The sequence below is a fragment of the Rutilus rutilus genome, assembly GCF_951802725.1.
Source record: "Rutilus rutilus genome assembly, chromosome: 15".
Lineage (NCBI taxonomy): Eukaryota > Metazoa > Chordata > Actinopteri > Cypriniformes > Leuciscidae > Rutilus > Rutilus rutilus.
Window position 1 is genome coordinate 28,783,491 of NC_140220.1, and position 21,963 is coordinate 28,805,453.

Consider the following 21,963-nt stretch of genomic DNA (forward strand, 5'->3'; position numbering starts at 1 on the left):
GCACCTCGATATGCCAGGGTCACGATACGATACGTCACGATACGATATCAAAAAAGAAAAAAATATTACTGTATAACAACAACTTTATTATGGTGACGTTGAAGGTGGTGGTTCATGTTGGATGTGTTGGATGTGGTGTACGGAATGACAGCATGGCATAGCTTACAGACAGTCTTAAGGCCATTGCACACTGAGTCCGAAATTTTCGTATGCGTTTTTTCGTGTTCGTCAGCCTTAAAATTCGTCACGCACAGAAACCTTGCACACTGAGTCCGATGCGTATTTATTAAACCTTTGCGCAAAAAATACTAAATGGATTCGTCAAGCAGTGAGGATGATTTCGTTGCCCTCTTTCTTCTTAAAAAGAGAAAAAGAAAGAGGAAAATATTGGGTCCATCCAATCCTGAGATTGCGCCGAGAGGAAGGAGAGTTTCACCTCCTTATCAAGGAGTTGCGAAATTATCCCGAGCAATTCAAAATTTACCTCAGAATGTCAGTGGAACAGTTTGATGCTTTGCTAGCGATACTGGAGCCACATATTAAAAAGAAGACGACCAATTTCCGTGAACCAATCGATCCTGAACAGAGACTGGCAGTATGTCTAAGGTATGGACACACACACACACACGGCCGGCGGAAGCGCTGGGCAGACAGAACCGAACAGCTGGATTTTGTCGTTCGCTTGCACGGTGGCTCTGAATTGTCAAACACCATTCAAAATACAGGCTGTGGATGCGAAAAACGCAGAAAATCGAAAAGAAAAGGTGAAATGTGACGTTCAGAGATATGTCTTCCTCAGCATAGGTCTTATGATACAATTTCCGGTTTCTTCGTGTGGGAAAATCACGCATTTATATTACACTGTTTTCTATTGCAGGTGCTCACCGAGACTGGGGTTCGAATCCAGCTAAAGCCAACTTTTTGTAATATTTATTATTGAATTAAATAAGCATTCTTTTTGAATGCATACTGTTCCAGTGTCAATAAAATATACATATTTTATTACATATACTACGCAAATCATGCAGCAGTGCCATCTATCTTTATTTCGCGATCCATTTTTTTCGACCTCGATGCGTTTCGTCACGTTTTGTATCGCGATATTTCGTCAAACGATATTTCGTCCCATCCCTACTCGCCAAATAAATACGCAAGTGGACATAAAACATTGATTTTAGTTTCATTTATTGTATAATATTACCTGCATATTATCTAAAAGCTTCTGCTGAGAACAAAGTAGTCCATTATAATGTACAAAAATTTTCTGTATAACAGCTCTGCGAGAAGTAGCGACACTGACAAGTGGAGTATTTTGAGCTTAGACTAAAGGCCATTGCACACTGAGTCCGAAATTCGCATCCGAAATTTTCGCACGTTAAAAAAAAAAATTCGACCTCACGTTATGTCAATCATGCTTGCACACTGTCTACGAAACTTTCGTCCGTAAAAAAAAAATTCGGATTGGGTTCGATTTTCTGCGTTTTTCGCATCCACAGCCAGTGTTTTGTGAGGTTTTTTGAAAATTCAGAGCCACCGGTACGACCGTACACCGAACGACAAAATCCAGAATGACGTCTGACAAGTTGATACACTTCGTCTCGCAGCACAAGTACTGTATGAAAAACAAAATGCGGATTACAAAGACACTGAATAAAATATAACCTGTATACAGCTGTTCTGTCTGCCCAGCGCTTCTGCCGGCCGCGTGTGTGTGTGTCCGTTCATAGACATGCCAGTCTCTGTTCAGGATCGATTGGTTCACGGAAATTGGTGGTCTTCTTTTTAATATGTGGCTCCAGTTTCGCTAGCAAAGCATCAAACTGTTCCACTGACATTCTGAGGTAAATTTTGAATCGTTTGGGATAATTTCGCAACTCCTTGATAAGGAGGTGAAACTCTCCTTCCTCTCGGCGCAATCTCAGGATTGGATGGACCCAATATTTCCTCTTTCTTTTTCTCTTTTTAAGAAGAAAGAGGGCAACAAATTCATCCTCACTGCTTGACGAATCCATTTAGTATTTTTTGCGTTTTTTTCCGCAAAGGTTTAATAAATACGCATCGGACTCAGTGTGCAAGGTTTCTGTGCGTGACGAATTTTACTGCTGACGAACACGAAAAAACGCATACGAAAATTTCGGACTCAGTGTGCAATGGCCTTAACACTGCAAAATTATAACAGTAAAGGCCATTGCACACTGAGTCCGAAATTCGCATCCGAAATTTTCGCACGTTAAAAAAAAAATTCGACCTCATGTTATGTCAATCATGCTTGCACACTGTCTACGAAACTTTCGTCCGTAAAAAGAAAAATTCGGATTGGGTTCGATTTTCTGCGTTTTTCGCATCCACAGCCAGTGTTTTGTGAGGTTTTTTGAAAATTCAGAGCCACCGTACAAGCGAACGACAAAATCCAGAATGACGTCTGACAAGTTGATACACTTCGTCTTGAAGCACAAGTACTGTATGAAAAACAAAATGCGGATTACAAAGACACTGAATAAAATATAACCTGTATACAGCTGTTCTGTCTGCCCCGCGCTTCTTCCGGCCACGTGTGTGTGTGTGTGTGTGTGTGTGTGTGTGTCCGTCCATAGACATACTGCCAGTTTCTGTTCAGGATCGATTGGTTCACGGAAATTGGTGGTCTTCTTTTTAATATGTGGCTCCAGTATCGCTAGCAAAGCATCAAACTGTTCCACTGACATTCTGAGGTAAATTTTGAATCGTTTGGGATAATTTCGCAACTCCTTGATAAGGAGGTGAAACTCTCCTTCCTCTCGGCGCAATCTCAGGATTGGATGGACCCAATATTTCCTCTTTCTTTTTCTCTTTTTAAGAAGAAAGAGGGCAACAAATTCATCCTCACTGCTTGACGAATCCATTTAGTATTTTTTGCGTTTTTTTCCGCAAAGGTTTAATAATCGGACTCAGTGTGCAAGGTTTCTGTGCGTGACGAATTTTACTGCGACGAACACGAAAAAACGCATACGAAAATTTCGGACTCAGTGTGCAATGGCCTTAATAGTAAATACGGAGTCCTCTGAGGTCATTTGGGAGGAATGTCCATGAGAGGAATGATGTCGCCAGTAGCGTCTGCATGAAACACAAGAGCGAGCAAATCTGCAGTGTGACAAGATATTATTTGGTTATTGAAGTATTTTTCCCATCATTTTTTCCCATAGGGCTTTAAAAAAGTCTTCGTTAAAGAGTTATAAGCCTTGAACCCATCCAACCAGTTATCAGGAGAATCAACATATTACAAACCTGATACGAATCAAAAAAATCATTTGAAAATTGGACAAAAATACAAAAGGTACAAGACTGTGTACTTTACGGTTTTAATGAGGGAAAGAACTACAATCCATGAAGCATTTTAAAATGACAATCAAATTAAGATGATGGGGCAATATAAAACTACTGGTTTACAGAATTTACAGACTTGCAGATATGCATATTATGCATAGAAATCTTTAAATAGTCCGTGCTTCATGCGAGTGTGTGGGCGCTAAAGTGTTCTTCTGCTGTCGTTTTGTGATTGGTGGAGATTTCTCTGCAGAACTATGGGTAATGCAGTGTTGCATCAGGAATTCTGCTGTTTAAATGACTGTTTAAAAAATTAGTTAGGCTGATGGCTTCAACAATGGTTCATAAAATCATAGTTCACAGTAGGTCTTTTTTAAAAGGTTTGTAAGTTAACGTTCAATTCAAAATAAATGGGATGTTTACATCTGGAACCTGACTGTTGCACTATATTAAAAAAAATATAAGAACATATCGGACCACTGGATGATGCGATTAACCAACCAGAACTAAGTATTCCAGAGAGCTGTGCATAATAAGTGCACTGAATGATGGTTTTATTACATGACAGCTTTAAGACAACTCTCGAAAGTAATGCATGAGTCACAAGAGGAGCAGTGAGGGGAAAAAAAAAGACAGACAGAGATGAACCAGGGATGAAAACATGAGCTGGGTGGTGTCACAAAATAATACAGAAGAGAGAATCACTTGAATCAGCAGAGGTTACACGGGTACGGCAAATTATATGATTAAGGAATATAATAGAGGAACAGAGAAGTGAATCAGTTTCCCTTGAAAATTAGTCACACTTAATACTGTTTATGCCGAACTGTGTCTTATTCACAGATGAAGAACGAACTAAAAGAGATATAAGCTGACAGAGAAAGACCTAACGCACGGTTTCATCATGTGGCGAATGGCCATTCATAGGGTGCTGACAGCGCTCGACTGCTAAAGCGCCAGCTAATGAGACCGATTCACACCCATCTGAGTATCTAACTGGTAGATTGCCATCTTGGTAACACCCACTGGCAGTTATTTTTATGTCGTTAATTTGCATTTTAACTACAATACAAGTGCAGACCAAAATCTCTGAAAGTGTTTACCAAGATTAAATTGCAATATATTTCAGATCTGCAATAAAATTGGAGAATCGGAGTTACATGAAGCCAATCGAACGAATGAGCAACCAACCAATCAACCAACCAACCAATCAGCTGCCAAAACTACAAAACTTCTCCCATTAATTTTATGAGTGGTTCACCTTTTGCTGTTACTGTGTTAATGTATTTGCTTGCATAAGTATAAAAAAATTAAATGCAAGTAATCATGTATGCAAATAAGCTTGCATAGCAAAATAAGTAGGATTATCACCTTAAAAGGGGAGAAAAAGCTTCCATTATCTTTTAATGTAGACAAAGGCAGTGCAATCAAACTCTATGGTATTTTGATGCAAATTCATGTGTCAATTGGTAATAATTAATACTAAGAAAATATTTGGCCCAGTGTTTATTCCATGTGTTAGACTGGCAAATCACTTGTTCATTTCCTCAACCTATGTCATGTTAACAATTTTGCATATTGTTGTGCCTTATGCAGTTCATGATCATTTTAATAGAATTCAAATGTCAATTTTGTTCAAAAACTATTTTGGTACGGTGTTGGGTTGCCATTAGTTGTCCAATATAAAATCTGTAAAAGAGCGAAACCATTAGAAAACCACTGATCTAATGTGCGGTTTGTCTCTTAATGACTGTGGCTGGAGGGAATCCAAGACCGTCATCAAAGCAAAACCTCTATTGTGATAGTCAAATAATAACCACTACTGACATAATAACCATATTAACCTGATAATCATAATCAGACGTACAAATACAACCTATGCATTATTCATTTTTTAGGCATTAAAAAGCTTCAAAGAAAATCTCTTTGTGTAAAGACATGGCAGAAAGTACAGACAGTGATTTCTTCATGGATCTCTTCGTATTGGAATCCTGGAAGTCTAATACTGGTTTTTTTTGCATCTCCGTAGGGGGTTGAAGCTGTTTTTCTGTCTCTCTTCATGATCTGATTCCCAACAAAGAGCCGATTAAGAGCCCCCCCCCCCCTCCTCTCTCTCTCTCTCTCTCTCTCTCTCTCTCTCTCTCTCTCTCCCCCCCTGTGCTCAACATTCGCTGGCTAACATAGATGATGTCACTAACCCGATGCGGTCCCCACGACTCAACAATAACAAGGTCATCTGGGAGGGGTGGGGTGGATGTGGGGGGTGTTGCAGAGGGGAAGAGAAGGAGGTGGCAGTGCTCTTTGTTTCACATTTCATCTGCAGTGGATTTTTTTTTTTTCATCAACCACCCCACCAGCACACCCCCAACCGCAGCTTAAACCCCCCATTTTTCTTTGCCTTCACTTGCCTCATGTGACATGTAGGGGGCGATGTTCAGCAAACCCTGAATGCTGTGCTGAAATCACTGGATGCTGCGGCGCACAAAGCACAAAGTCTATACATATTTACGGCACAGCAGATACACCGCCTGAGTCTTTCAAGAGCTGCAGACTTTGAATCAGCATGACAAAACAAATCATCCATTATTATACAAAAAAAATAATACAGAAGGCTCTGTTACTAAAAGAAACCGGTTAAAAAATTTGAAATGCTCCTCAATTTTCTGTGCTATTGAAAAAAGCCTTAAAACAAACTTATCTGGAGTATGCATGACATTTACCTGTATTAATAGTAAGAGACATTTTCTGTCACATCTGAGGCGAAGATAAGCACTCAATTAAATCCTCAGACTCTTTTTTTTTTAATCTTTGAAAGACGCAATTCCTTCCTCGTTCACACTCACACCTGAGTATGAGAATGAGAGACTGATGAATAATTGATGGAGGAGGCAAGATGTGAATGAAAGAATTATTCCAATTAGCTGGAAGTCTCTAGAAATCCATTAAATCGTATTAAACACTATATTTATGCACAGAAAAACCTGTTAACATGTTCCTTCCTAATTCTTAACATTTCTCTATCACAGAACAAGGGCATGCCAATACTCTTCGACAGGCATAAGATAATAAATACATACTCATCACTAATGTTGTCATTGGCATTGTTATTTTACTGTTTTATATATTTTATTATATTATTTATTCATATTTTAAATTGCCTTTTATTTTTATATTTCAGTAATAGTGATTTGGTTATGTGCTTTTGTCATTTTTATTAGTTTTAAAAAATAAATTTCTAGATGGCTTTAATGTATTTTTCAGTTTTAGTCATTTTGGTACTTCAACAAACGTATTTATTTCAGCTAGTTGTCAAGGCAAGATTTATAGTTTTCACTTTAAGTTTAAGTTTATCTAATATTTATATGTTATTTTACTTCCACAGTACTCAGTTACCAAAAATAAACTTCAATTGTTAATTGTTAGCAATAACACTGGTCGACGCCCACCGTAAACCACATTACAAGTGTCCCACTTCTGAGCATGTGCATGTGAGAGAGAATATAGGAGCAGAGGTGTGAATACATCACTGGAGGCGTTCTTATGTCACATTAACACCCCTGTGGAAAACTCAATCACTGCAAAAGTTGGAAAGCAGGGGTGTGTGTGTACATGCATTTCTGTGGTTATGTGCATTGCGATTGCAAAATCCCAGCATGCCCTTGGAGTCCAATGCTGGGCTTGGATCACCGTTTTAATGGTTACATTTCATTAAATGAATCAATCACATTGCTTTAAAACATCTAGAGGTATAGATTGCTACAGTCCGATTTATAAGTCATTACAACATTACAAACTTTGATTTGAAGTACAATGAAGAATGGAATGTAGAAACTACTGATTTAAAGACATTAGTTATATACACTGAAACAATATATTTTACATTTATTGTAAAATATGCATTTTATGCACACAAATATGTATATTTGCTATGTTAAATATTTGATTTAAAAAATTACTTCAAATAATGTGGACTGGCGGCGTCAACAAGTTATTGTTAAAAATGAATTCCCCTATGGAGAAAATGAATGGAATTTTTACTTCCGGAACCAGACTGTTGCACTCTATAATATTCAATTCTCTTATCCATCAATGTGGTAAATCAGCAAGTATGCCATCAGTCAGGACAGAGACAGTGGGATGCTAATGAAACACACGGTTTGCTAACTAAAATAATGCTTGTCACTACAGTCACTTTTTAAATCTGAAATTAGTCTCTAAACTAAGTCTTATTATCAGTATTAGAGTATCAGTATAATTTTACTCTGTTTACCAATAGCTACATGAATTGTTTTCTAGCTGCTTGCTAGCTTACGCAAACTTTAGCTTCTTTGAAAACTCAGCCTCGATTAAACATTTTTATTTTATGCGCAAGCACCTTTCTTAAAACAGTTGTTACGGACTTTAAATGTATGCACATGTCATTAAAACACTAAATAGCTACTTGACAGGCTAAAAGGAGGATATGGATCAAGTACATCCCATTAAAATCACACTGTGTTCTTACTGTGCTACGTAACAGAAACCATAATAAATGCATCCATTTGTTATGCAAATGCTCTGCTTTCAAGAAACTTTGCATCTTAATTTTGGATCCATGGACCAGAGAGTGGAGATGGAGGGTTAATGCAATAGATGCTAGTTCATTAAATGTGCACTTTGGGCTGTGGGAGAACACAAACTCATGTAGGTGCATGAGTGCGTGTTGGAGAGACATGGCTATTGCTCATAAAGATGGGGAAAATAATGGCTGCTGCCATATGGTAGTTAGACAGGTGATGAGTGGTAATTATAGTCATTCATTTATGTACAGTGATCATATAGCCATTTTCATACCTTATACATTAAAAAAGCTGATGCATGGAAGACCATGCCACAATTTTGTTTTCCTAGCAATACCTTTTCTATCAGACTTTTAAAAGCTTACCAATAACATATACTACCATTCTAAAGTTTGGGGTCGGTAAGATTTTTTTGGGATGTTTTTAATAATATTGTGAAATATTAATACAATTAAAATAACTGTTTTAAATACTACATATACAGCATTTAAAGTATAAATATTTTGTAACATAAATGTCTTTACTGTTACTTTTGTACAAATTTAATACATTCTGGGTGAATAAAAATGAATCTTAAAAAAAAAAGGAAAATCTTACTGACCCCGAACTTTTGAACAATACATTATTAAAACATTAATGTGCATGATAACAAAACATTTTAAAATCTGTGAATGTGGATGTGTTTATTTCATACCTCCTCTGGCATGCTGAGAACCAGTTCATTGTCAGTTTGGGTGACGAACCCCTGTAGGAAGTACCCGCTGCAGGCCGCTAGGACAGCCCTGTGCGCGCGGAACTCCTTCCCCTCCACCAGCACGGTCACATCACAGAGCAGGCCCTGCTTCCGCTGCTCATTGAGACCCAGCAGGATGTTGGTACAGTGCACCGTCGACTCATACACGTACATGGGAGCTTCAGACTTCTCATCCACGGACATACCGCTCACACCCTGTGCAGAAAGAGACAGACAGACATCGCGGGGTCAACTTATGTCATCCAGATGACCGCAGCAGTGCAACACAATGCATCCAAACCTGGTCCAAATTTAACACTCAGGCTTTGGAGAGCTAGAAAGGGAATACATTTCAAATCTGAAGTTGTTTTATCTGGTATAAGCGACATAAGCCAATGAAATCAAAGACAGGTGCACTATTGAAGTGACTATCTAATACCGATGGAAGTGTTTGTGTTTACATTGCACACAGTTCTCTGATCTTTTGAAAGCAGCTTGTAAGTGACTGTCGTGATTTGTGCATCTAACATTTGGTCTCTCTAAACCCTTTTTCCGAGAGCCTACTCTGCTCTGATTGGTCAGACAGTCCAGCCTATTGTGAGTGGTCTACTGCTTACAGCACGTATCCGGAACGATACGATACTATTCCTCAGCACTTGATTCACAGAGAGCAGCAAAATTGGTGTTGGTTATTTCATATCAATTAAAGTGCATTCAAAGGGAACTGGCAGGGCTAAGAGTATTGACATGTCGACAACACGAACCAAACTCTTCCAGGCCTCAGCTACAACTAGTGTAAGAGGGCGGGTCAAAGTAGACATCGTTCATGAGCAGCCAATGAACACCATAGGCTGGCATTATGCTAATTTGTTACATTGTTATGTAGGTGAAGTGAGACTTTAATTACTGACGAGTTTTTTCGGCAGTTCAGAATTGATTCTTTCTTTTAGTAGACAAAAACTTTAATTGTTGTGCATTTTGATCTTTAAAACTTTGCAGACCTTTTACAGGTAATAAGGTAGAAAGGTAATATTCGCAAAAGCATAATGGGGCACTTTAATATGTTTTCATGAACTAACAAATTAACAATGAGCAATGGTATAAACTTAATCAATTATATACATTTAATTAATATTTTTCCTAGATTAGTCAGTGCTGTAAAAATGGTTATTTATTGATAGTTCATGACACCTATGCATTATGTTAATCAACAGAAACATATTTTAAAGTGTTCCTGTTTTCTCAAGGTAATTTTGCATTCTGGCTTCAAGGCTCAACAATCTCACCGTGACCACCTCCTCAAAGATGCCACCTACAGAAAGCAAACGCACAACCACACACAAAAACAAAGCCCCAAACCCTCCCACACGACCAGTGTGGGGATCAGCTGCTGTCGCACTATTCACACTCTCTCTTTTAACATACACCCCCACGTATAAGCAGGTTCACACTTTAAACAATGATCTTATGCGCACACACAGTGGTAGATTAGCTGGGGAAGGTGATTTAGCTGTCAAAACAGTGGGGTCTCTGCTATCGGTTCTTTTGTAGGAGGCACGCAGAGAGATTCTGGCGCATGTGATCTTCAGACATCCAGTCACAAAGATTACCTTGAGCTCTTTTTCCTTTTCCTTTCCCCTTATTTCACCCATCAAAGCTGCTCAACCGGTGGATGTGTGATTAGGGACTTAAGTGTCTCAGGAGTCTGGATCAATTGTGTGTACACAAACCTGTCCTGCCCCCGTACCTCAGGTCCTGTATCAGAACCCTTCGACAATCGCTCCTCACAATGACTCCGACGCGTTTAATCTCATCAGACCGGGAGCGGGGATTCTCGTCGGATCGGCTGCCTTCTGGCTGCCAAGTGAATATCACTAACCTCAAATTAGCATTCCGCCCTGCAGCTGATTTGAATAAGTGCAGATTGAATATGACGAGTCAGGAGCAGACCTCAGCATAAAGCGCAAGCTTAAGATCCTCTCAAGGAATTTTATTTGCAGTATTGGCAAGGTGTGCATGATCTCTGAACATATACCAGCCAAGACAAATCCGTTCATTTAGAAAGAATCGAAAGAGAGAGATGGGCTTGAAATTGTTACCCCATGCAGTGCCATGCTAAACCCTAGGTAAAAGTAACTTTAGAGACTTGAGATGAATTCAGCTTGCCATGGGCACATGACCTGCTTTAATAACACAAAGTAGAATACAATAGGGCTAATAATATTACATGGTTAAAAAAAATAAAAAAAATAAAAATGTAAGAGTACGGTATCTTGTTCACGACAGTTTACATTTTCATTATTCTCTCAGATGCTGAAACTAAACAAAATGCAAATGGTTCAGTGACTGTGCATTCAGAACTGGATTTCACCAAGTGCAACATGTTCCTGGATCCACATCTTTGTTAAACCTGGAACAAAATTCCAATCAACCAATCAGATTTGAAGGACGCGTTTACAGTTTATGTCAAGTTTAGGCTTACAAACAGGCTTTGGTGCTTCTACAGAGGTGTCATTCACCTATCATTTCCCTCTGATTTTACGGATAACTTAGGGTTTGGTTTAGGTGTAGGGATACGGTTAGGATTAAAGCTTCGGACAGGAATGTTGTTCCAGGATCAACAAAATATTTTGACCCAGGAACACGTCTGACTCAGAGAAATCAGGACATGGGCCTGTGCATAGCGCATACATAATTAATAAGGTAAGCACTGTGTAGTTTATGATTGGTTGTCCGATGCTACAAGATCTCACTGAACAGAATAATTTTACACGGTTAACATCAGTGTTGTTATTGTCAACCATTTTTAATCGCTCTCAGTAATTGAAATAAAGCTGAAATATAAATATTAGTTGAATAAGGTATATAGAAATATAGCAAAAAAGATATATTACAAAATTGCTAAAACTTAACTGAATAAAGAATAAAGAATAAAATCTAATTCCAAATATAATAATAGTATACATATATAAATAAAATATTTTACATATTCATAGTATAAAATATAATGAATTATTTTATTATATTATAAATGATACATTATATTATGTTGACGCTTTCATATATACCATATACTAGAATTCATGTACCATAGTATTAACATGGTACTCCAAGGTACTTCCAAGAAATCCCTTGGTACTGGACCAAAAATACATGGAAGTATTATTTTTTATGTTGTACCACTGTAAAAAAACAAAACAAAACACGGTAGACTCATGCTACCTCGTCCAAAAAGCCATGATACTTTGTGGCACACATTTTCAGAAGCTTCCCCCCCTAGAATTACAAGTACAAACGTTGCATTGCTCGGGGTTAAAAGTGCATTTTGCCTGGGGTTTAAAAAGCTGAACAACCAAGGTTAAGCACAGCATGAAAAGACATACAGAAAAAGAGGATGCTTAAGCTCTGAATCAGGCAGATTTAAACTGCTTTTGAAACTACACAATCTCTACTTTCAGTCTCTGCCAGTAGTCTTTTCCACAACACACTGAGCTATTTAAGTTGTCCGGGGCCAACTTCTGCTTGCGGAATGATCGGTGCATGACTAAACAATTCCTACAGAGCTCTAGTGGCAGCCAACACTGCTCTTTCCATCCCCGCTGAAGCCAGGGCTGCCCCTGTCTGCCCTGCTGCGGTGAGGATTGTGCAGCCAGCGCTCCTCCCTGCTCCCACAACCACCACTGACTGCACCTTAGGCAAACTCTGACCCACAGAGACACAGGCCTGAGATTTCTTACCCTTGTCATCTTGATTTAACTCCTGACTGGGTAAAATTGGCAGGTTGTGTACTCCGTACAGACGAAACAGACGGACGCAAACCCTCAAAGCTGGGCTCCACAAGGCAGGTTGCATGCGGTGGATATCGTTGTAGGGCTCCTTCAATCAGAGCGAGCCTGTAAAAGCCGTGAGCCTTGACGAACGCTGACGGTTTACTGCAGCACAAATTAAAACATGAAAGAGGAAAGTTGTCCTTGGTCATTGGAAATGGCTGTGTGCGCAAATGGAAACTCCTCAACCAAGAGAATGGAATCAGTGGGCCCGACGCCTCTCTTTCTTATCTCTCTCAGTCAGTCTCAGAAATTCAAACCACACGGCATGTGGGTTTAGGGATCCTATACTGCAGTGTGTGAGTGTGTGCGCGCATATGTGCGTGTGTGTGTGGGAGGGACACTGTGGTTACCATGAAAAGAAAGAAAACGAAAGACAAAGATAGGTGGCAATAATGCATCTGTGCAAAGCACCAATCACATCCATAAGAAACAAAGAATTATTTTAACCCTTAAATGCATGAATGTTTCGCCAATCATTATTACATATTCAGGTGTTTAGCGACCCGGATCTATTTCTAACACGGATGGATCTCTACGCGTCACGATAATATAAAACTCTCCTGATATTAGAATAACAATTACAGAAGAATAAATTAAAGCATATTTTGTTACCTTTTGGAGCTTGGAAGAGTTCAGTTTGAGCAGATGTTTTATACCATCATCACTGTCCTCTTTAGAGCTAATTTCCCAGTACATTCAGCATCTGGCTCATATTCGTGATCTCAACCATATTCTTAAAACTATCATTTTCAACGTCTTCAAAATCAATATTTTGATCGCTGAAAGCTTCTTCACCAGATCCACCAATATTTGATTGCATTCAGTACTTGCTCGGTAGTAAATCACTGAGCCATTTCAAGTTTTGCTGATGATTCATCCTATTCTTTTGTTTTCTGCCTGCGGTGACTATGAGTGAAAGTCACTTCATCATTGTGTATCAGACATTGCTACCTTGTGGAATAAAGTTTATTTGCACTTTAGTCAGTCATCAAAGATTCAGTTATTGTTGTGCAGAGCCTCAGTTCGTTAGCGACCCTATACAAATTTGACAAAAAATTAATGGAAAACCAGGCATTCTTTTATCATTTTTTTATTGTTTTGCTTGTTAAATAGTTTATGATGAATTGATTGAGGAATACTAAGAAGGCTGATGTCTAACTTTAAAAAATGAATGAGGAGGAGGGTAGTGAATGTCGTCCCTGGTCACTAAAGATCTGAGGTAAGTGCTTAAGGGTTAAAATAATTAATGTAAATTTTACTTGTGCTGTATGTTTTTGATTTGCTAAAAAGAACCGGTTTAGGATTATACAGCACAAACAGGTTAGTTTGATTCCTGAACTAGTGTTTCTTTTATGAGCCGGTCCTTTTAATCAAATCCAAAACAAACAGAGCAAACAGTCTGTTTTTGATTCACAACAAAGAACCATTTCATGAGATTCAGTTGTTCTTGAATTCGACTGCACCGGTTGCGTCGTATGTTGTTTAGGCCGCAGCCTGCGAGGACAACTCAATAATAAGACATTTCTTGTCAGCAGTATTTCACAGTATACAGCCCCTTTTATCGCATCCCATTCAATACAGTCTGCAAACTCTCATTCACAACAATTTATTTTGCCGTGTGACTGAAGATTCAGTAGCGGGGGATTGCCGCTGCTTTAAAAGTGGTGCAGGAAATACTGAGTCGAACTGTGAGATTTGACAGAGCTGTACCCATGTATAAGCAAGTTTGTGTCCTACATTCCCAGACATTTAGAGCAACAGTCCAACTGGTCACTCCAATTATTGTTTTTCGTTTTGTTTCTTTTCCTCGCTCTAAATATGTTTTCTATCCTGCCTTTGGTGGATATAATGACCTGTCTTCCAAGAATAATATTTCCAGATGTGGTTGCAAGGTTCATATGATGCCAAACACACTATTTCAAAATTGGAATGTGCTTTCTTTCCATGCTGTGATTTTCAGATGTGTGCATTTTGTGCACAAAAGGATGATGCATGTGCACACAAACTCACCACAAATGACTACTCTCGGACGTGTTACCGATTAGAACTGCTGAGGGATGCAAGGGGTTTGTGCTCCGTCTCGTTCCCTCGAGAAGTTCCCTTTCTTCTTTTTCTTCCGCAGGCCTTTCTCAATCTTGTTAACTGTGGCAGCTAACTGGTTTTGCAAGGAACACTCCCACACACATCAAAAGCAGAGCCCTGTGATGGGTTTCCGACAGCTGTCGCTGGCGTTCTACTTTTGCCCGCTTAAGGGCCTGAAAGACTACCAGAGCACTGGGACTATTCTGAAACCAGCCGATTGAGCATGGAGCCTTACTTTCAGAGATGAATACCGCCAAAACAATGAACAATTATTGTGTATCCAACAATACAGACTCCGTTACCAATTGCTAGTAAAAAGAACAAGTTTTCTCAAGGTGTTCTGATATGATGGAAAAGGACTATCTGTGCTGACTCGAGAACCTGACTGATTTCAGTCTGATTTGAGAACGAATTGTTCAAACTGGTGTGGTGAACCGGTTCAATTGATTCAATTGAAAAGATCTGATTCAAAAGAACAACCCAGGCTCATTGGGAAAGCATGTCTGTAGCATAATCAAGTAACATTTGCACATTTCAAGACACAAGGTTAAATGCCACTAAAAGTGCTAAGAGTTTTATCTGAAACAGATGAACATGAATCTGGCAATGTTTTATTACGTTGATTGTTGTACGTCTCGCAGCAGTCCGGAAATGAAATGTCCAGTGAGTGGCGCTAAAAGGTTAATGCTCTATTGCGCTTAAAAATATAATGTACTACCTACACTAAACCCTACTGTAAACCTAACCAATAGCATCAGTAAAAGCAAATGTGAGATAAAAATGCATTTGCTAAAGCAACCATGTCATTTTAGCGTGCTTCTGAAAGTCTTTAAGCACTTATATAGAGTGTTGTGACGTGTTTCATGGGACTTATATCGCAAATGCAAAGCTGTACGATACACTATGGTAAAAGTGTTTTCAGGTCTAATATAGTATCGTGCAAGGAATCGCACTAAAATAAGAATTTATTAATTGATAAGCTGCCCCGTAATAATAATTTGTGTGAAAAGGAATAAAAGTTGTTGGTGTTTTATTGCCCCAAGTGGTCATTTGAGCTGGAACTCAATTGGCAGTGAATTGGACGTAAAGGCACGTTTTTTGAGTTTTGGAAAAATTTAGGTAGTAGCACGTTTTTCCGAAAGAACAGTTTATTCACAAATCGGACATAACTGTCCACTTCAGTTTTAAGCTGTTGAAGAATGCATCTCTCATCTCTTGTAGTCCCCCTGTAGTGTAAATCAAGTTTTTAATAAACACTTAAATGTCTATGTGGTGTTTTTAATATGCTTTAAGACAAACCATGAATAAATTCATAAGTCAACACCATTGCTGAGTATTTTCTCCTTAAAACTCCAGTGAAACAAAAACACGGTTTGAAATCGCATTTGAATGCATTTGAAATACATTTGAAAAAACGTTTAAATACTGTATGTAATTTTGGTGATCAAAGATTAGTTTTAAATGAAACAATTATTGACTACAGGGGGACTTTAAACTACAGCCCTTATCATCTTCTTCCAATTCTCTCTCTCACTCTCTATGACCACATTTAACAAAGCAGTAATTTTCCTGATATAGAGTACACTGACCTAATGTCCTTATAATTAGCACTTGAGCAGTCTTCTCTGGGCTTATTCAGATTTCAGACGAACTCTTTGGAGACCCTAAAAATAAACAAAACCCCAAGAGGCCTTCTTTACAGCTTCACTATGCCAACAAAGCAGATATTGGTGTCTCCATGCCTGTCAACCATTAACCAGTTTAAATATCTCAGCTAACATCAGTAAATGACAGCTCAGATTCTGTCCTGAATGGGAATGCGCTCCGCAGGAAGGCCTGACATTGCGGTTTGGGGGATGACAGCATTTGATGCGTTCTGTGATGCATGTCCTCTTTCCCGACTCCACAGACACTCTCTGCTGCTGAGCAGAACACTTCTGACAGAAAAAAGCTGTCTGCGCTGCTACGTTAACAGAAAACATTCAGCTCACCTGTGACAATCTCCATACACAAGCCTTGCTAAAATTACCACAGTAACCATGGTTTCCATCCAGAGACCACAGTTACAGACCTAAATACACTTCAGTCTGATACTTCTACAGATTGTTACTACTCGGGTAATACAATAAATCAGACAAATGATCAAGATTACGATTACAGCTGTTGCGACAAGAAAAGTATCATTTACAGCATTGATTTTGGTCAAGTTTCATTCGATCAAAAACATGCGTATCTTTCCCAATATACTGTAAATCAACAAGACAAACAGTGTAAATAAGAGATTTATTGCGCATTACAAACAGCTCCACTGACAGATTGAGTGACATTCTTGTCACATCGCTTGTTTTATGTGTGTCATTTATTCAAAATTGTAATCACAGTTTTGTTATTTATGCTGCTAAAAGGATCAATGTGAAGTTGATTTACTGATGAACTAAACAGCAGTAAATTAACTCAGAAACAGCCTGCTTTGTATGAAATCAACTTGTTTTAAATATCTACACTACTGTTCAAACGTTTAGAGTAAGATTTTATTTGAAAAGAAATTAACACTTTCATTCAGCAAGGACGCATTCAATTGATCAAAAGTGAAGTGACAGTAGAGACAATGTTACAAAATTCTATTTCAAATAAATGTCTAAGATTTGCAAAGATCACGGTTACCACAAAAATATTAAGCAGCTCCACTCTTTTCAACATTGATGAAAATAAGAAATGTTTCTTGAGCACCAAATCAGCATATTAGAATGATTTCTGAAGGATCATGTGACACTGAAGACTGGAGTAATGATGCTGAAAATTCTGCTTTGCATCACAGACATAAATTACATTTTAAAATTAAAAGAAAACCGGTATTAAGCATATTAATTGAAATGAATAATCATGATTACATTGTCACTGTAAATAATCAAGGAGCTATACTTGCACAAGTCTAAAAAGCTGATGGTAATATGGCCACTGAGTGAACTGGACTTTAAAGGAATCAACCAAAAATCAAGCTAAAAGACAAAAATTAAGATAGCAAAACAATTGTGCAAAGCTTCTTCAACTGCACTGTTTTATAATCTCACATTGATTTGTGATGGTTTTACAGTGAAACAAACAGATTTTATTTACATGGTACGTTTTCTTCTTAAGGGAAGTGCCAACGACACCTTTCTCAAATTGCTGGCCACTTAGATTCATTGCGCTACTGCTGTCAACATTAGCATCAGTAACTAGTTTAGCCGATTGCATAATCATTACCAACACTCATTTTACCATTACTGCAGATGAAGTGTTAAAAGCCATTGATTTGCTTTATGCTAATCCTCACACTAAATCCTAGCATGATATAGGTTTACATTCAACTTGGCATTTTAGCAAATGATCCGATGAACTACGTAGCGGTTTTAGATGTGATGACACCAAAAAGCCAAACCTGCAGTTCGACGGGTTTGCTGCCCACCAGTAATTATTGGCTATTAACTGTTAAAAGCCCATTTACCTTGTGCAATCAGAGTACACACGTGTGAACACACACACACACACACGCACACACACACCTTGTACAGGCTTGTGATTGAGCCTAGAAAGCGGTAGTACATTTCCTTCAACCCTCTGACACTGAAACAGACTTAATGGCTCATTACATTCCAGCTCTGCTGGGTATTAATCATCAGCGTCTATGACTAATCCTACTATTCCACATGCACATACTCTGGCAAAAGTGCACACTCACTAATGGAGCCCTTTTAATGGTTCTGTCTCAGTGGGCTTGAATGACAATAATGGACATTTAGAGCAGCGTTTGATAGTGTTCATCGTCTCGACTGTTACCATGCTGGACTCTAACAGCTCTCCTAGAATTATTTATCTTAATTGGGTAGGAATCTTAGTAAATACCTCTTGTTACAGAGGGTAATGTGTAAAGACAAGGGCCTGGAATGAGCATAATTCCTCGGCTTTGTTGAAACATTAGCCACTGGCTACAAATTGATTCATGCGCAGCAGTGCAGGAACAACCCTCTCTGGACCTTCTCACATGCAGTGGGCTTGTGAGATGCTGAGAGTCGTTGTTCTCGATCATTAGATGACAGAAGATGGATTTTTTTCCATGAAACACTCTTGACTGCAGAAATAAAGCTAAATGATACTTCAGACCCTCAAAGGAAAGTCATTCTGGCTCTTTCCGTGCACGAGTGTGCTTGTCTGAAGGAGATCCTCCACATGCCTCCTCAGCGGCAATCACTCTTTTCCAGTTGTGCATGTGTGCAAATCTGGTGCATGAAATGGCATAATAGGCTTGTGGGAGTGTCCAGAAAGTGTGCATCACACATTCATATTACTATTGATCCTGCAGGTCTCTGTGATTAAGATCAAATGAAGAACTAAGAAGCTTATTTAATCTGTGCATGAGAAAAAAATATATTATTGGGTGTGGTATATTATATAAGCTTCTAGCAAAGTTTGGCTTACTAAGTGCTAAATGCTTAAACTGAGACACATTTATGATATTATTTATGTTGTGACATTTATCCTACAGATATTTTATTTTATTTTGCTGCTTTAATTTTACTGCAAGGCTGCAGGGTTGTCAGGCAAAACTATATAAACAAACACATTTGCAAATGCATCATCTGGAGTCCTGTTTGCAGTCACTGCCAGATGTTTTTAATTAAGCTTTGAATGAATGTGGATTTTTGTCATGTTTTTTAATCATACTTCTACTGACTAAGGGAAAACGGGTGCTGGATGTGGTGGGAATAATTACAAAAGCCTCTGGGAAATATCACAAAACAACACAAGATATAAAAGCAGGCATTACTTGTTGCTAAGATTTTTGCACCTGTAAAGAATCTGAATCTAGGCTGTTTTTAAAAAATAAAAAGACACGTCAATGTTTTATAGACAGCTCTCTGGAATACTTGATTCTGTTTGGTCAAATCTATTTGTATTGCTATGATCATCCCAGGCATCTGATTTCCTACATCACTCTGCTGTCTCTTTCTTTTCACATAATAAAATCATTTCTCAAATAAATAATTGATATCTATTTATTTATTAATTTGGCATTGTAATAAGCAGGTAGAAAAATGTGTATTAAGCCAGTTGTTATAGCAAAGTAAACCCCAACATTATGATACAAGACCACTTTAATATTTTTTGATTTTGCAATAATGACTGGCTAACTGTACATGATTCATTTTTATTTCTGATAAAAAACAGGCTCCAGGCTCATACCCTGTTCCTTCAAATTGATCTATACATGCAGAAAGCCTTAACCTTGCAATCATATCGGTAATAAGCATTTGATGAGAATAAAATGACTTTATAAATACACTTTCAGTGATGTTCCTAATGGGATGCAATTACTATTCTCAATGCAAACTGTATATCCAGGATACATAATCATGCTTCATTAGTGCCGAACATAATCAGTCTATCGTTTCTCTGTGAGACTCTCCTACGCACTTATGAGGAATGTACCTCTTTCTTTCTTAAAGGTCAAGAGACTTTACCAACTCACTTCTTATTACTGACAAGAGCAGAAAATTTCCACTTTCCCACTAAATTTGTTTCAATTTCATCACTTATGCAAAAGCTGAAGTCTAGATTTCACGTGTGGGTGCCAAGTTTTTGATGGGTGATGACCTTAGAACACATCCAAGATATTGCTCTGCTCTGTCTGTGTATCCATCCAATTATTAATCACATTTTTTTTTCTTGCTTGTCCACATTAGCTAATTGAAAAAGCTTATCAACTGATAGTGTATATGTTAATATAATCTATCCACATAGTTTAATTTAGTCCTCTACTAAATTTAAAGCAGAACTCGGCAACTCTAGTCACTTCTTCGCTGATTTTCCCTTTTGTTGTCGCATGTTTTCCCCAAGAGCTCCCCATACAGCTGTGGGGGGCGTATATTTCACAACACGGTCGTAAAAAACTCACTTGCGGCGGCCTCCTCCCCCTCTCTACCGCTGCTCATGTGTGTTTATTTTGATCGGAGCAAGCCAACTGTATCGTGTGGAGCTATGTCTACCGAGTTGGGTAATCTGGTAATACATCATACATGCGTGTGTGTTTATGTCGAATTGCCGTAAAGCAATTTGTGTTTCGCGCTCGTTCTCGTTTCTCACGAGACTTCCAATTTCTATCTTGCCGGGACGGTAGTCCCCAAGTTGCAAGGTTGGTTTTCCACCTGGGAACGCTGGGGGGAGCGGGGAAAGTCACCAATATCACCAGAACAGGTTGTTTCTCCAAGTCACCAATATCACCAAATGATTTCTAGACAGTTTTATTAAGTTAAAAAAAGTTACCAAGTTCTGCTTTAAAATATGCACCTCAAGCACCATATGTCGCTATAGTCAAGGCCTAAAATCAATGTTATAATTGAATGTTTACCTGAAGTTTCAACACTTAACCATCATTTGTTCACCCTCAGTCCTCCCCACTTTATTTCACCCTTATCATCCATTATACAGCTAATGACGGCTCATTCCTATCCTGCCCTTGTCTGAGACTACTCAATAAATCTTCTTGAGAACTAATTAAAGCCTCTTTAAATTTGGCTGGGTCTTGACACAATAATTCACAAACGATCACACACATAAGCATCGCACAGGGCACCTGCTTTCAGCAGACGTCAATGAGTTCAGGTGTTTTGTTTTATGGAAGAGGTCAAGGCGGTATATTGCCACAGCATTGTATATACATTTAGGTCAAAAGCACACCTCACCAAACATTTGACAAGAGGAACTAGGTTATGTGAAAGTGTAAGAAACCAAATCGCCTGACACTATTCAACACCCTTCTTTCAGTATTACTAACAGTTGTCTGTGATTTACATGAACAGACAGAGAGGCAAGGAGAGAGAAAACAGCAAAAAGCTGGTGACAAGAATGAGAAACGACAAAAACAGACAGATTTAGAAATGAGAGGACAGGAAGAAGGGATTTTTCTTTATTCTTTCATTGGGGCTTTCCAGTTCAGCCACATGCAGATAAATGACTGGGGACCTCTGGGTCTGCACGCAAAAGGCTTGATACAGTACTTCCCAAACTTTCTTTGCCCCATCATTACACACTTTACCTTTAACAAAGCCATGTTTTTACTTCTGGTTGGGAATAACTGGCACAGTAGACACAAATTTGGCTATGCAGTTTTGTTTAAGATGTGATCTAACTGGTCCAGGCAGTGGAGAAAGCATGAAATCTTACGCATGGTGATGAAGTTCATAAGATCTTTGGATCGATTGGGAATGTGCCTGTTCGATGCAGATATCCCATTATGCCTCTGGAAGCCTTGACCGACATCCTGACTGAGCTCTTTTGTGCTGAATACACAACTAAGTGTTATCTGAGCTCACTTCAGTCATACTTCAGACATGCTTATCAGATTAAAGTCAACACAACCGCACAGTTTCATAACCGGCAGACACAGCAGACGTAATAAGGATATTCTACGTATATG

The 21,963-nt window shown here is 38.6% G+C and overlaps 1 protein-coding gene across 4 annotated transcripts in view; it reads right to left on the minus strand.

Annotated features, from left to right (window-relative positions):
• bach2b (BTB and CNC homology 1, basic leucine zipper transcription factor 2b) overlaps positions 1 to 21,963 on the minus strand; it is a 102,036-nt gene that overhangs the window by 25,492 nt on the left and 54,581 nt on the right. For all 4 annotated transcript variants that reach the window (XM_084432542.1, XM_084432540.1, XM_084432541.1 and 1 more), the window contains one exon: positions 8,557 to 8,811. In XM_084432542.1, coding sequence (XP_084288668.1) covers positions 8,557 to 8,799 — 243 coding nt within the window. In that variant the 5' untranslated portion in view covers positions 8,800 to 8,811. The remainder of the gene's footprint in view (positions 1 to 8,556; positions 8,812 to 21,963) is intronic.